The sequence below is a fragment of the Cyclopterus lumpus genome, chromosome 23 (genome assembly GCF_009769545.1).
Source record: "Cyclopterus lumpus isolate fCycLum1 chromosome 23, fCycLum1.pri, whole genome shotgun sequence".
NCBI classification, from domain to species: Eukaryota; Metazoa; Chordata; class Actinopteri; order Perciformes; family Cyclopteridae; genus Cyclopterus; species Cyclopterus lumpus.
In genome coordinates this window covers 8984164-8997083 of record NC_046988.1, presented here as the reverse complement: position 1 = coordinate 8997083, position 12920 = coordinate 8984164, and the positions used below count along the sequence as shown (strand labels likewise).

The following is a 12920-nucleotide window of genomic DNA, read 5'->3' as shown; positions in this document are numbered from 1 at the left end:
CCGTCTCCACCACAGCTACACAGCTACATCGCCTCCTTCAGTTTCTCTTATGTTGCCTTCGGGTGCTATTGGAAATATGTTAACAATCTTATGGCGACGTGTATGACTGATGGCCACACCTGCTGCCACACACCAGATTTAAAAGGCTGCAATCCTCCTACACACATTTTATTATTCTACAGTTTACACTTACCAACATTTTTTTTATCCTGATTGAATCTGTTAGCCTTTTGATATCATTCAAATTGGACCAACATCAGCAAGCATTCATTAGATTTGTAAAAAAAAGAGTTTTTACAAGGACACACATAGGCGATCGACAGTTTGTAACAGGTTTGGCAGGACTTCCACAAAGGCAGGAAGAAGCCTGCTCGCTCGTAAACAACATGGACATAAACAATGCACATTTCCAAATAGGCTATGTTTCAATGGAAATAAACACGAGGATGCTCACAGTGAGTTTGATGAATGACAGAGAATGTAAACTGAACTTTGGTTTGTTGTTCTCAAGTTGGGTTCACAATAAAAGCAGGTATTTCCGAGGAGCACTTGAATGCAGCATCCACCGCATAGTTGCAGGGGGGTGGTTGCAGACGCTTCAATGTGCTAGAACAAACAAATGTGTAGCGAGAGGGAAGCTAAATCTCTCTAGAGAGTGACTGATCATGGCGAGTCGGGGGCGAGACGCTCGCAGCCAGTCAGGAACCCCCGCCGGCGGCCTGAACACGGCGCCAATGACCCACCAACAAGAACCGGTCGGAGAGACGGGGGACGCCGTGGAGTCGCTGCGGGAGCTGCCTCGATGGTTGAGGCTTTACTTCTACGGGATGCACGGCGTGGCTCTAGATGTCCTGCTCTCATCGATTCAGGGGTTTTTAAATTATCGAGACCCCAAACTGGTGGGCTTTTCCTCTCCGTATCTTTGCATTATGCATGCGCTGACCCACTTCGCGCTGGAGAAGATTTACTCGCAAAAGAGGTGTTTCCGAGGTCGGCCTGTGGTGTTTCATCTTGTTTTCTACCCGTCGGTCTACATCGGGCTGCAGATCCTGATCGGGAACATTAACACGTTGACCGAGCAGGTGAGGGTGGTATCTGGCACCCAGCTGGTCGTGCACTACATTCTGGCTCTCTATTTTTCCCTGGTGTTTCACAGAGGACTGGCAAGGCTGCAGTATCAAACCATCAGCCCCCTCGAGCACACGCGCGAACTCGGCCCGGTGGACAGAGGTCATGATCGGAGGCCTCTTCACGGTCTCCCCGGCTTTGTGCGTTTCTTGTTCTTTGGGATGCACGGCTTTCTGGACGAGGTGATTTTCACCTCCATTTTCAACCTGGTGGAGAAGTCTGACCGGACCCTCAGCGGTCACACGTCCCTGTGGTCGTTCCTGATGTACGGGAGCTGCAGCTTCGTGGTGGAAAAGCTCTACCTTCACCTGCACTTCAACAGAGGCTGGGGGATTTTGTGGCGGCTCCCCATCTACATCTGCTTCATCTACACCTGGGAGTTCTCCTGGGGTCTGTTCCTGAGGCAGTTTGGCGCCTGCTCGTGGGACTACTCTCATTATCCTCACAACTTCATGGGACTAGTCACCCTCCTCTACTTGCCCGGCTGGGCCGGCATCAGTTTGTATCAGGACGTGCTGTCTAATGTCATGCTGAGAATCAAGTGCACCAAAGAAGTAAATGATTTGAGTGAGGAGAATGGAGAGGTCGATGGATCGATGGAGTCAAAGAAAAAACTACTTTAATTTTCATTTTGATCTTGTAACTTCTCGGGAAAGTCTGGTTTACAGTATACTGAAGAAACAAACGGGCATTGTTGTATTCCAATAAATATATTAAATTAAATCAGATTGGACTGATTCAACGGAAAAATACATACATGTTTATATTCATAAAGAAGTGCAAGAGATGTAAGATACTTTGACTATTTGGACAGTTGGGCAGTAATATGTTGCCATGGTAACATGTTGAATGTGGAAGTAACATTTTATGCAGCTCATCTTAGTAACTTTAGAGTTGTGTTACTTCAGAGTCTAGACACTTATTACCAGCATGCAGATGAGACTGTTGTTAACTCTGCAACGCCTAATATTTCTGGGTCCAGTAGTAAAGATAAAACACAACTGAGGACCACGATTCACCAAACCTGTTTAAATGCAGTTGACCTACTGCCATGTTATCTCTGTAAAATATAGTTTCAATATTAAAATGTGGAAATTCTGTTTTTTAAATGATTACAGTGGCAGACTTACTATCTTATACATTACATGCATTGTTGCAGGTCTAGTTTGAGTTAGATCTATTGTTTCATTAACATAACCATCGGCATGCTTTAACTGTAGCTGCATGCTAAAAATATAATAGCATATGTCAGGTTTATGCATTAGATATGATGATACTCAAAGTCAGTCAGACAAAGATGTAAAAACAACTCGGCAGTAACCCTGTTTTTTAATGTTAATTCATATTTTGAAACAAACTCCGTATTTTCACCCATATGACCCTTGACTATTGCATGACAACTATTTGCATGGCAACTTTTAGAGTAGAAATAAACCCAGTCATAAATGTAGCAAGAAAACTTGTAGCTGAATGGATACGAGGAGCAGAGTGTGATTGTACTATGAATCTTTTATGAACCAAGCTTTACTTTGCTGGAGTGCCTTCCAACCGCGTCATGCAGACTCAAGAAACAAGGCTCTTGTTAGATTAGAAGTACAGCAGTGATTTGTCAATGATTTGTATCAAATATTTTAACCTTTAGCACCAATGACGGTCTCAGTCAAAGAGGTTGCCAAAATGATGCACTTTTAAAACAGCTGATCAAATTTACAGATTTCTATATCCAACACAAACGCATTCAATTTAAGTCCATCAATCATGTGAAGTAAATATGGTCCAGACATATTTAAGATGGAATGGTTTTTAGTTAAATATACCCTAAATAAAATTCAGTTGTGGATAAAGGGTTTATTCTGACTCCCAACATTTGCTTTAGAGTGGTCTTATGCCTTATTAACAGACTACAAGTACCTTGCACTGTGATCCACTCTATACAAGTCACTTCGTTAGGTGAACATCTTTTGGACCTGTTTCAGTCCTACTTTAGTATTTTAACTGTGCTAGAATCAATCCTGTCATTTATGAAGCCACACTTTAAATCATAATTAAAAAATATTTTATAAATGTGTTTCTAAGTTATTGTCGGAAAGAGTAGTACTTTCTGAATGTTTAGATAAGCTTGTGTATTTGCTAAATGCATACCTGGAATGAATTTTAAAGCTTTTCTGGTAGATTTAGGTCGGTTTTGAGTTCGGTTTATTCTGTAAACAAAGTAAAATACAAGGCAAAAGGTAATCATTAAATTCCCTTTCATGTTGTCAGTGCAACATTGGAATTGTTGCACTCCATTACTTTGGTTATATTAGAATCATTTACTTTGGATTATTAAAATAAGAAACCAGATTTCCTTATTGTCTGTGGTTGATTTGTAAAGAAATCAAATTGTATTTTGTTATTTAGAAGGGTACGTGGCAAAAATTCTAGCAAATTTATTTACCAACAAAAAGATGTAACAAAACTTATTTTGAATCCATGTCAGAACTGATGCATCTTGCACTGAACGTTAACTTAGACCTGCATGTGGCTGGGGTGAGGTTGTTTTGTTTTTTGACAGCTAAAGAGGTTCTTCAACATTTTGCATTTACTAAACAGATGTTAATCACTTTGTACATCTTTAAGATTATTCATGACCAACCTGCTAAATCAAACTTTACTTTGTGCTAAACCCTATGCTCACTGTGGCATCACAAGTAGCCCGTAAGAGGGTGAAACTGAGCGGCATAACCAAGAATGTATCAACCCTTCCTCTTTAAAGATCACCATTTGAGATCACTGACACAAGCAAGCACATGAATCCTGACTCACCAAACACGCTTACTGCCCAGAGGGCATCGTCAATACACCAATGGCCCTGTATCTGCTGACAACACCACACTGGGAATATTATATACGGACTCATTAGCACTCAGCAGTTTACGGCTGCTGTGTACAAGCTGAAAACATGGTTTCATGCAGATGTAAAACATTAACCCCAACCTCACAAATACAACACCAGAAAAATGCCCGTCGTTAACCTGTCAGGCTCCTTTTTTGTTGTTTTTACATTGAAATAAGTTACATGCTTAATATATGCAGCTAATGTAAAAAATGATGACACACACACAAAACTGTAGCTAACAACTCTTATAAACCTTGTTTCTACTAGCGACTGCCATCAACTAGCCAACAACCTTGCAAGCTAACGCTAAATGTTAACTTAAGTGAAGAGTGAAACAAAGGTTGAAATTTACTACTTAGATTTGCCTAATTACCAGAAACGGGTCCCCAAATGAGTGCCGAAGTTGCTCCTCGTCTGCTGGATGTGTAGGTAAGCTAGGTACCTGCTTGCTACCAAGTTAGCTAACAGACAAAACAACCGTTTTTTATTCTTGTGATCGATAAATGCAGCTAGAAGTCCCAGTACACCGACACAAGTGTTTTCACTTATCTGATTAGGCATCTGCTCAAGGTAAAGTAGCTAAATTGGGAATTACAGTATCTTAATTAATAACACCTGTGCTGTTCCTACCATGACAACAACAAAGTAAAAAAAAAGAAAAAAGCCCTGCCAACACTCCTGCCTTCAAGTCTCTTTTCATTTATATAGACAGATACCCAGTGGGATTATTAATGTCACACCGCTAAGGTGAACCGTCCAACACACAGCACCAGGATTGGGTATTCCCAGGTCTGAACGTACAGTGTTTGGTTTAATCTGTGTTTTTCCTAAAAGTATAAATTCAGCTTGAAAAACAAATCATTCATTACAAGCTAAACTTTCAAGTTATTTTCAACATTGTCCTTAGTAATACTGGCTTGTTGTGCATCATCTAACATGGCTTTATTCAGAGTGTGAAACTTCTGGAACAGCCCTTGTTTCACACTGAATACCAGGGCCTTGGCTAGCTCTCTATATGTCCTGGGTGAGCACCTCAGTCCTTTGTAGCACTGACAGGTAAACCTCCTGCTCAAAGCCTTCAGGTCCGTGAGGCTAGGTCTCCCCAGGACAAGGTAGCGTTTCTGAACATGCAGGATCCTGAAATTTTCAGGGTTTGAATGGAGGTAGTGATTGGAGTTGGAGTTTTTGCGGACACAGCGGCCATTCCCTCGACACAGGAAGTTGCTGCAGAGCTGAGCGGCTAAGGTGACATTGTTGATGTAAGGGTTGAGGGTGGAGGAGAGGTAGGATGAGAGGGCCGCACAAGACGTCTAAGGGGGATGAGAGTGGAAGAAGGAACAGGAAGAGAAAATTATTGAAAAGTACATACTCTGTACATTCATAAATTGTACTCCACAACTGTATGTCTGAAACAGAACAAGTCAACAGCCCTGAAATATGTTGATGTAGAAATAGTTTGATATTTAATGAAAGGCTGCCAAGAATTAGAAAAGAAGATCAATAGCACTCTCATACCCATTTCATGTGAAGCTGAAGAAGACTATTAGCTTAGTTTAACATACAAACTGGAAACAGGGGGAAACAGCTAGATTGTGTCTGTCCAACATGTTATAACGTTAGGCTACTTTATCCTGTGCAGAAACTGGGTGTAAAAACCAAAGGACAGTTTTAGGAAACATGGCTGCTCAAAAACGTACAATTATAAAATAACAACTTAATACACTGAATAATATAGCTGTAAGAGTATTATTTAACTTTAATTGACAGAGGCATCTTTCAGAAGACTTTAAACATCCAGTGAATGTCACTATCATCTATCCCTGCCATGGATGAACTAATACTGCTACACTATACCAACCAGCACAATCCATCAGTACCTGAGCCACTTAGGTATTGTCAGTCAGTCAAAGAGACAAGCAGACTCCTATATCATCTAATTGAACACACTGTCTCTGGTCTGACCACCAGTACACTGTCATGTCTTTCAGCAATGCAGTGGAGGTCTGCCGGGTGATGTTACCTGGTCATCATAGTCGGCGCTGGCCCCCCACAGCACAGCGCCAGACACTCCCACTGCTGCACTCTCCCCAATGGTGCTGACCAAGTCTCCCTGGACACAAATGTATTCAAAATGGTCTTTGTTTAGATACACGGAAGACAAAATGCATGCATGGTCCACAGACTTGTACACTGTTTTCTTTCCCCAAAACACTCTGAGAAGAGAGGACAATGACCATGCTCAGGGGACGGTTACCCGATCAGGGTGTTGTTACACCAAGAAACCAAACTCCTCTTATATCTGGAACCTCAGGCTGGAAACACCTCACTGCGAGGAGGAAGAAGTAACCTAAGATGTATCTATTTTAGTTTTTTCAAAAATGAATAGCAAATTTGATGACTGACTTATTCTTTGAGAGTAGTTGTCATTAATTTCTCCCAATGACATCTCATGCTTGAGCTCACATTCCTCACACCATGTATTAAACAAATCAGCATTTAAATGAGTTTCATTTACCTGACTGAGGAAGCGTCTGTTCTGATCAACAAAGACAGGTCTCATGTAAGCAAATACGGGCGCAGTGCCATGCCGTCTGGGCAGGGCAGATACTCTCAAAGCTTCCTGGACACGGTTTCTCACCATCAGAGCAGCCTTTGGACTGTCTGCCACAGAGACCTGAAACAGTGCAAGAATGCGGGGGGGGAAATAAAGACTTGAAATAATATTAGAGATATATAAACATTAAATGCACTAAATGAACTAACCTGCAAGTAGACAGAGGGGTAGAGGGCGGAGCTAGACTCCCACAGCCAGAGCAGCTCATCATTCTGCCTCCTCACCTCCTTGGAGCAACGGCCTGTGTAGTCCGGCTTCTCCCAGACATAATTGTAGCAGTTAGGAAACAAGTAGAAGCCCCAGAGATAGTTGGGTCTCATAGCTCTGCCCATTGCCAATATCCCTGACATAAAACTCTTGGCTGCCACCTAAAACAGAAGGTAGAAGGAAGAATAGAATAATCCATATTCGATAGCTGTTCAGAACAACAACAATAACAATAACAATATATATATATTATTTTTCAGTTTTAACCTGGAAGTGTTGTTTGGCTTTCTCTGTGGCCTGATGCACTGTCATGGAGCGATTTGTCTGCATAAGGTGTGCCACAGATAAAGTCTGGTAAATTCTCTTCGTGCCCCAGTTTCTGTCCCATAGGGGGCGCCATTCCTCCCAGTCGATAACAGCCAGGCCTCGGCTGGTCCTGCAGGGAAGACAGGAGGATGAAGAAGTAGGTTAAAGATCAGCATCAAATGTGTAACACAATAAATGCTGAATTCTAAGTAGGCTCACTTGGATGGGATGTAGTAGTTAATATCTTCTCTGGCTTTGTTCATACTGGCTTTCAGGTTACCTCTCTGAGGTATGCCGCCATTGAACTGTTTCCTTCTAGCGAGGTCTACATGTGGGTAAAGACCCAATCGGTCTGTGTAGAACAGAGACAGAAACTGGCCTGGGACCTGTCGCAGAAACATGACAAAGTGAACTTCCCTTGAATAAGTATAAGATTAAAAATTAAAGATGAACAACAGCTTTAGAACCACCAGTGTCTTTAAATCCTACATGGAAATGAACCTGTATTATTCAGTTAACTTCATGTCTTGTACAATGTTGGCATCATCTAGAAACAAGACCCAGGATAAATGTTGGCATGCATGTAAAACATGTAGCAAACAATCACATTTAGAAAACAATTTACTAGAAATGTTCTTCCTTATTAGCTGTATGTAAAGTAATTGAGCGTGTAATTTGATTACAGCATGTGCTTTGCAAACATGTATTTGAATATCAGTACAATAGAGTTCAACTCAATACTAGCAACTCAATAATGACACAACATTAGAATATGTGTCCCGTTACCTTAGCAGGTGTGGCCACGCCTTTAAAGGGGGAGGTGTCCAGTGAGATGTTGTACCGGTTGCACACCAAATCAGGGATGTTCCAACTAACAATGAATGGCTGGTGCTCAAACAGCGGGGCCGTGGTGTGGGGGAGAGGGGGAGGCGGAAGTGGTCTGGATGGACAAGAGGCTGCTGCTTCTGGTGGAGATGGAGAGGTTTCGGGGAGTGGGATGGGTGAAGATTTGGCAAGAGGAGGTGGTGATGTTTTAGAGGTTAAAGGCAGGAACGCTGTGGAGAGGGATGACGTTGAAAGAGGAGAGGGAAGCTTGGGGAGAGCAGTTTGAGGTAGAGGGGAAGATGGCAAACTTTGTGGAATGGAAGTAGAGTTAGGGGGAGGAATTAGAAGTCTAGCCGTGTGAATAGGAGGGTTTTTTTCAGAGGTCATTTTAGACAAATGGCATAGGCTTTTGTGCAGAGGTGGTCCTCTAGTTTTGAGGGGTGATGTCAGATCTTTGCAGGGCCGAGGTGGCAAGTAAGCTGAGGGTGAGGATATGTGGAGTCCTCCCTGGGATGTTTGGTCGAAGAGGGACATCGTAGACATGGCTGACATTGATTTGGAGGGGGTTGTAGTAGAGGCTTGTGACGAAGACGTTGGGCTGAGGGTGGAGGAGGATGGTTTGAGGATTGCAGGAGTGGTAAAAGAAATGGTGGATATGTTGGTGTTACCAACAGGAGGGGTAAAGGTGTGTGGTGTTGTCAGGACAGATATGGAGAGAACAGGCCAGACAGCAATGGTTAGAGCAGAGATGATACGCAGCAGCACGCAGCTTCTGTTCTTCTGTGTCACTGAAACCATCCTTTGCCCCGGCTGAAGAAAAAAGAATAAAAAATATAAAAATCCAAACAGATCCAATCAAACTCTCCTGTGCATATTACAGTCCAATATGCTTTTAATGTGTACATATTTGGAGCCAAAGTTGCTATAATAAAAATAGAGACAATGCTAACTCATTCAGATATATTCAGATCACACATGTTTAAACATGCCTAATTTACGCAAAGAAGACCTACAAGCTAATGCCCAAAAACGTGTGCTTCTATTTCATCATTCTCACGTAAATGAAATGCACAGCCTAACTCTCTGAAGTCCCTTTCTCTTCATTCCTCGTAGCTCTCAGCAGTCTAGCAGGATTCCACTCTCCTTGTCTTCCGAAACACAAACCACAAATTACTTGTCGTGATATCCGGAATTTAAACTGGTCTCTACATCTACCCTAAATCAAGATGAGGCCACTTTGACAATCATACCCCACAACATACCAACTCAAAACTCGCCTACAGACTATGTACAAAGAAAAAAGACACAATACCTGGACATGCCTTCAGTGGACCCGTCTCACCATACGATGTGTTGACTGGAGCACAGAGGGGGAGAATGTCCTCACAAAAAATGACCCCGTCTGATATAAGGGAGGAGTGGCAAGGTGGGCAGAGCTGTGTACAAGGATGCTCTCTGCTCTCCGTTGTTTGTCTCAGAAAAAATGGCCTTGTTTTGATCGCACAAGTCTGACTTGGAGCAGAGGAGGAAGGCACACCTGGGTGTGAGGTTAAGGAGCGTGCGCTGTGTGGGGCAATAGTATGGAGCTTAGATTGTTATTACACTGGTGTTGATGCTTGTGGTTGTCACCTGGGATGGGATGAATAAATAGTTACAACAAGGGGAAGCAAATGGGATTAGTCGATAAACTGACATTTATCCCTCAATATTACAAAACTACATGCACAGTTAATGTCATCGTCTTTGGAGTAATGACAGGTTGTACAGTAACAGATTGTAAGTGATTATGTGAGTGTTGGGTTTCAACCCTTGGAGTCACAGTACAGTAAAACAGATGAAATCCACACGGTGGCTCATTAGAAGATCCACAACCACCTGTTTTGATGCAATATGTATTTCTGGCTGCCTTTTCTCGTCCATCAAGGATTCAAGCAAATGGAAGTATAGTTCAACATCGTGGTGAAGGAATAATTTCAATTGTGTGGCATGTTAGCCTAGTTGGAAAGAATTGCATACATGCTATCAATCACCGCCTCCTCCTCCCCCCAGGAGACAGGAAAGTTTGACACCTAGGTGGCGAGAGAGGGGTGGTGGCTTTAATAACAGGCGTCTAATGTCTAACACACAGTGAAGTTTACAGAAATAACTCAAATATAACTTCTAATAGCATGTTTCACCTCCATGCTACAAGTAAATGTAAGTCCAGTATTTATACATGTGTTCATCTGTCTGGTCAGGGACACGTAATACCAAATGGTGGTGGTCATTTCACAAGTTAGTAGCACAGTGTGAACAGAAGCTGTTTTTAGGAGGGTGGTGTATGTTTTGTACTACATACTACAACTCAACTTTAAACAAGATTGCGTATGTCTCAGTTTTAAAAACCTGCAATGTCAGCAAATTTAAAGTATAACTTTCCCTTGATCAATTGTATCCTGAGAAAAATGTTTTTCTTTTTCTCAAAGATAAGAAATACAATCTTCTCCAGAAAGGATCAATAAACATAAAATAAGCATTATTCTTACCTTTATTCTTACCGCTTTCATTCTTCCTCTTCTCCTACCTCTTCCTAGGCGTGCATAGCAGGTCATTGTCACACAGCACACAGTTATGAAGGAAGTCCTAGCTCAGTTCCCGTCTTCTGTTTTCCAGCTGCATGATCTGCATTGTTTTCATCCCATCCATGACACTACATCGCTGCAACCACCATTGTTACGACAGAAAACACACTATAAAAAATTGCTCCGACAGATTGGGCAGAAGCTCTAAGCACATCACTCTCGTCACATGGTTGCATGATGACGTATGCAGGCAGCATTGAGCACAATAGCCCAGGATGGTTATTGTTTTTTGGCCTACATGCTGGCAGATGTAATGCAGTAACCAATGTGCTGCAGCATTGGGGACATAATATCCAGCATAATGCTGCCCTCTTGTGCTTATTGTGTACAGATGGTGCAAGTCTAGCTTTGGCAATATTTCCCAAACATGTATGACTTTTTTTTCTGTGAATCAGTATGTATATGAATGTAATATGTGTATATATGCAAACACTAAGCAAAACACCACGCTTGGCACACAACAATATTTGCCTGTTTGAATATATTGCTGTTGAGTTGACCCCATCGTGATGTTTCTGAAAAAGAAAATCCACATTGCAGAACATGATGAGGAGATGTGAAAAGGCCAACTTTATTAAATATTCATACAGAGGCCTGTAGTTCAAAATATAATATTCATGTTGTCCTCTTACCTCCTTCTCTCAAAACCTCAGTTCGCTTTTGTTGTGGAAAGTGGGTCAAATGAATGTTTCACAAGGGTATAGCCCCAGAAGGTATGTCTGCATAGCCCCAGAAACACATGCAGCATTAACAGCTAGACAATGCAGTATTCCGTCCCTCAAATACACACACATATATATATATATATATATATATATATATATTTTTTTTTTTTTTTTGTTTGTTTTTTTTGTGCATTTGCATATATATATATATATATATGCAAATGCACTAAAAAGACATCACTGCTCATGCTCACATCTTGACATTGTCAGTTAGGTATCTTACACGAGCCACAGCTCAGTTCAGTCCTCTTGTCATTGTGTGAATAAGTGCATATTAAAGCTGTATTAGCTGTCAGTTTCATTATTCTGTGAATATCCGTATCCTTCTCACCGGATGAACTATTTACTTCCTTGCCTGTGGTTTTGCTAACTTGTTATGACAGTGTTTCGGAAATGTTGGTTTCTTATTTCCCACTTTCTGTCCAATTTCATTCTTCTCTTTCTCATGTGTTGCCCTTAATGCCCTTCCTTTCATGTTTCTGCATGAAGAACATATGTGTTCTCATAACCACTTATTCAGGATGAGTCGTTTCTAACACGTCTTTACCTTGCTCAGCCAAGGCTAGGTGGAGTAGTGCAGAGTTTCACTCGATGTGTCTCTGCCTGTCTGTCAGGTTTTTCAAGTCTTTCAAGATTTCCATTGGCGAGCATAGAATTAGGTTGAACAAGGTGGAAGTACGTGTGAAAGAGCATGCACATGACTCTTAACAGTAAGAGTAGGAAGGTATTACATTATCTATATGTCTACATTTCCCTCAAATATTATCATGCCCTTTACTAAAAACTATAACTTCAGTCTCAGCTTTCTGTACACAAGTGATTTACTGGATTAAAGACATCCTATTTCACTCTTAAATGTGTTGTCTATTGTATATTGTGGCCCGGTGTCAGTATTACTCCTGCCTGAACAGAGATTAACAAAAGGTTTTCATCATGAAAATGTGGTTAATGTGCAGTGTCATTCCCGACAGGCATTACTGGTGCCATATCGTCTCTCTGAGCTCCACGGGAACTTTCTCTACCTCCTAGAGACCCGGCAAGAGAGGAGAAATAGAAATGAGTTTCTGACATACTTTTCTCGCTCACAACTTTCTGTCTCTCTCTCACACACACACACACACACACACGTAAAGAAACAGATCAGAATCAGAATCCCCTTTATATGACATTCTGTCGCTGGCCGCGGCTGGTAATGACACAACAACTTTATGTCTTTAAGTCTGGTACAGATAAAGAAGTTGTAAAGTGACAGACCAGATTGTAAAGCCCTCTGAGGCAAATTGGTAATTTGTGATATTGGGCTATACAAAATAAATTGAATTGAATTGAATTGAACCTGCTTTTGATACCTGACACGATGTGTACACGCAATAATTTATCGGAAAAAGTAGTGTGTTTATAGGCTGGACAAATATGGGCAATCACAAAAACACTTCTGGGGAGTATTTATCACAAGGGAAAGTATTTTCTTTGAATCACCTCTCAAAGACGGCCATCCTGGAAACAACGCCCATTTATGAGCCTGACTGAGCATGTTACATGAGTATTACAAAAACCCTTCGGCACATTAGTCAAATATGTGTGAGCTGTATGCTGCCCTTGTTCAAGGCCTCTAC

The 12920-nt window shown here is 41.6% G+C and overlaps 2 protein-coding genes across 2 annotated transcripts; one reads left to right on the top strand and one right to left on the bottom strand.

The window, feature by feature from the left end:
• The first annotated feature begins 557 nt into the window (after nucleotides 1-557).
• On the top strand, nucleotides 558-2809 carry LOC117726541 (transmembrane protein 229A). Its single transcript, XM_034526870.1, has one exon. It carries the CDS (start codon nucleotides 666-668, stop codon nucleotides 1749-1751), a length of 1086 nt encoding a protein of 361 aa, XP_034382761.1. The 5' UTR covers nucleotides 558-665; the 3' UTR covers nucleotides 1752-2809.
• A 2069-nt stretch (nucleotides 2810-4878) lies between these two features.
• Nucleotides 4879-7534, bottom strand: LOC117726327 (hyaluronidase PH-20-like). The gene is made up of 6 exons (XM_034526537.1): nucleotides 7353-7534; nucleotides 7095-7263; nucleotides 6770-6988; nucleotides 6522-6680; nucleotides 6027-6116; nucleotides 4879-5316 (listed from the first exon to the last, which is right to left on the bottom strand). Exons 1-6 carry the CDS (start codon nucleotides 7532-7534, stop codon nucleotides 4879-4881), a joined length of 1257 nt encoding a protein of 418 aa, XP_034382428.1.
• Between the last annotated feature and the right edge of the window lie 5386 nt (nucleotides 7535-12920).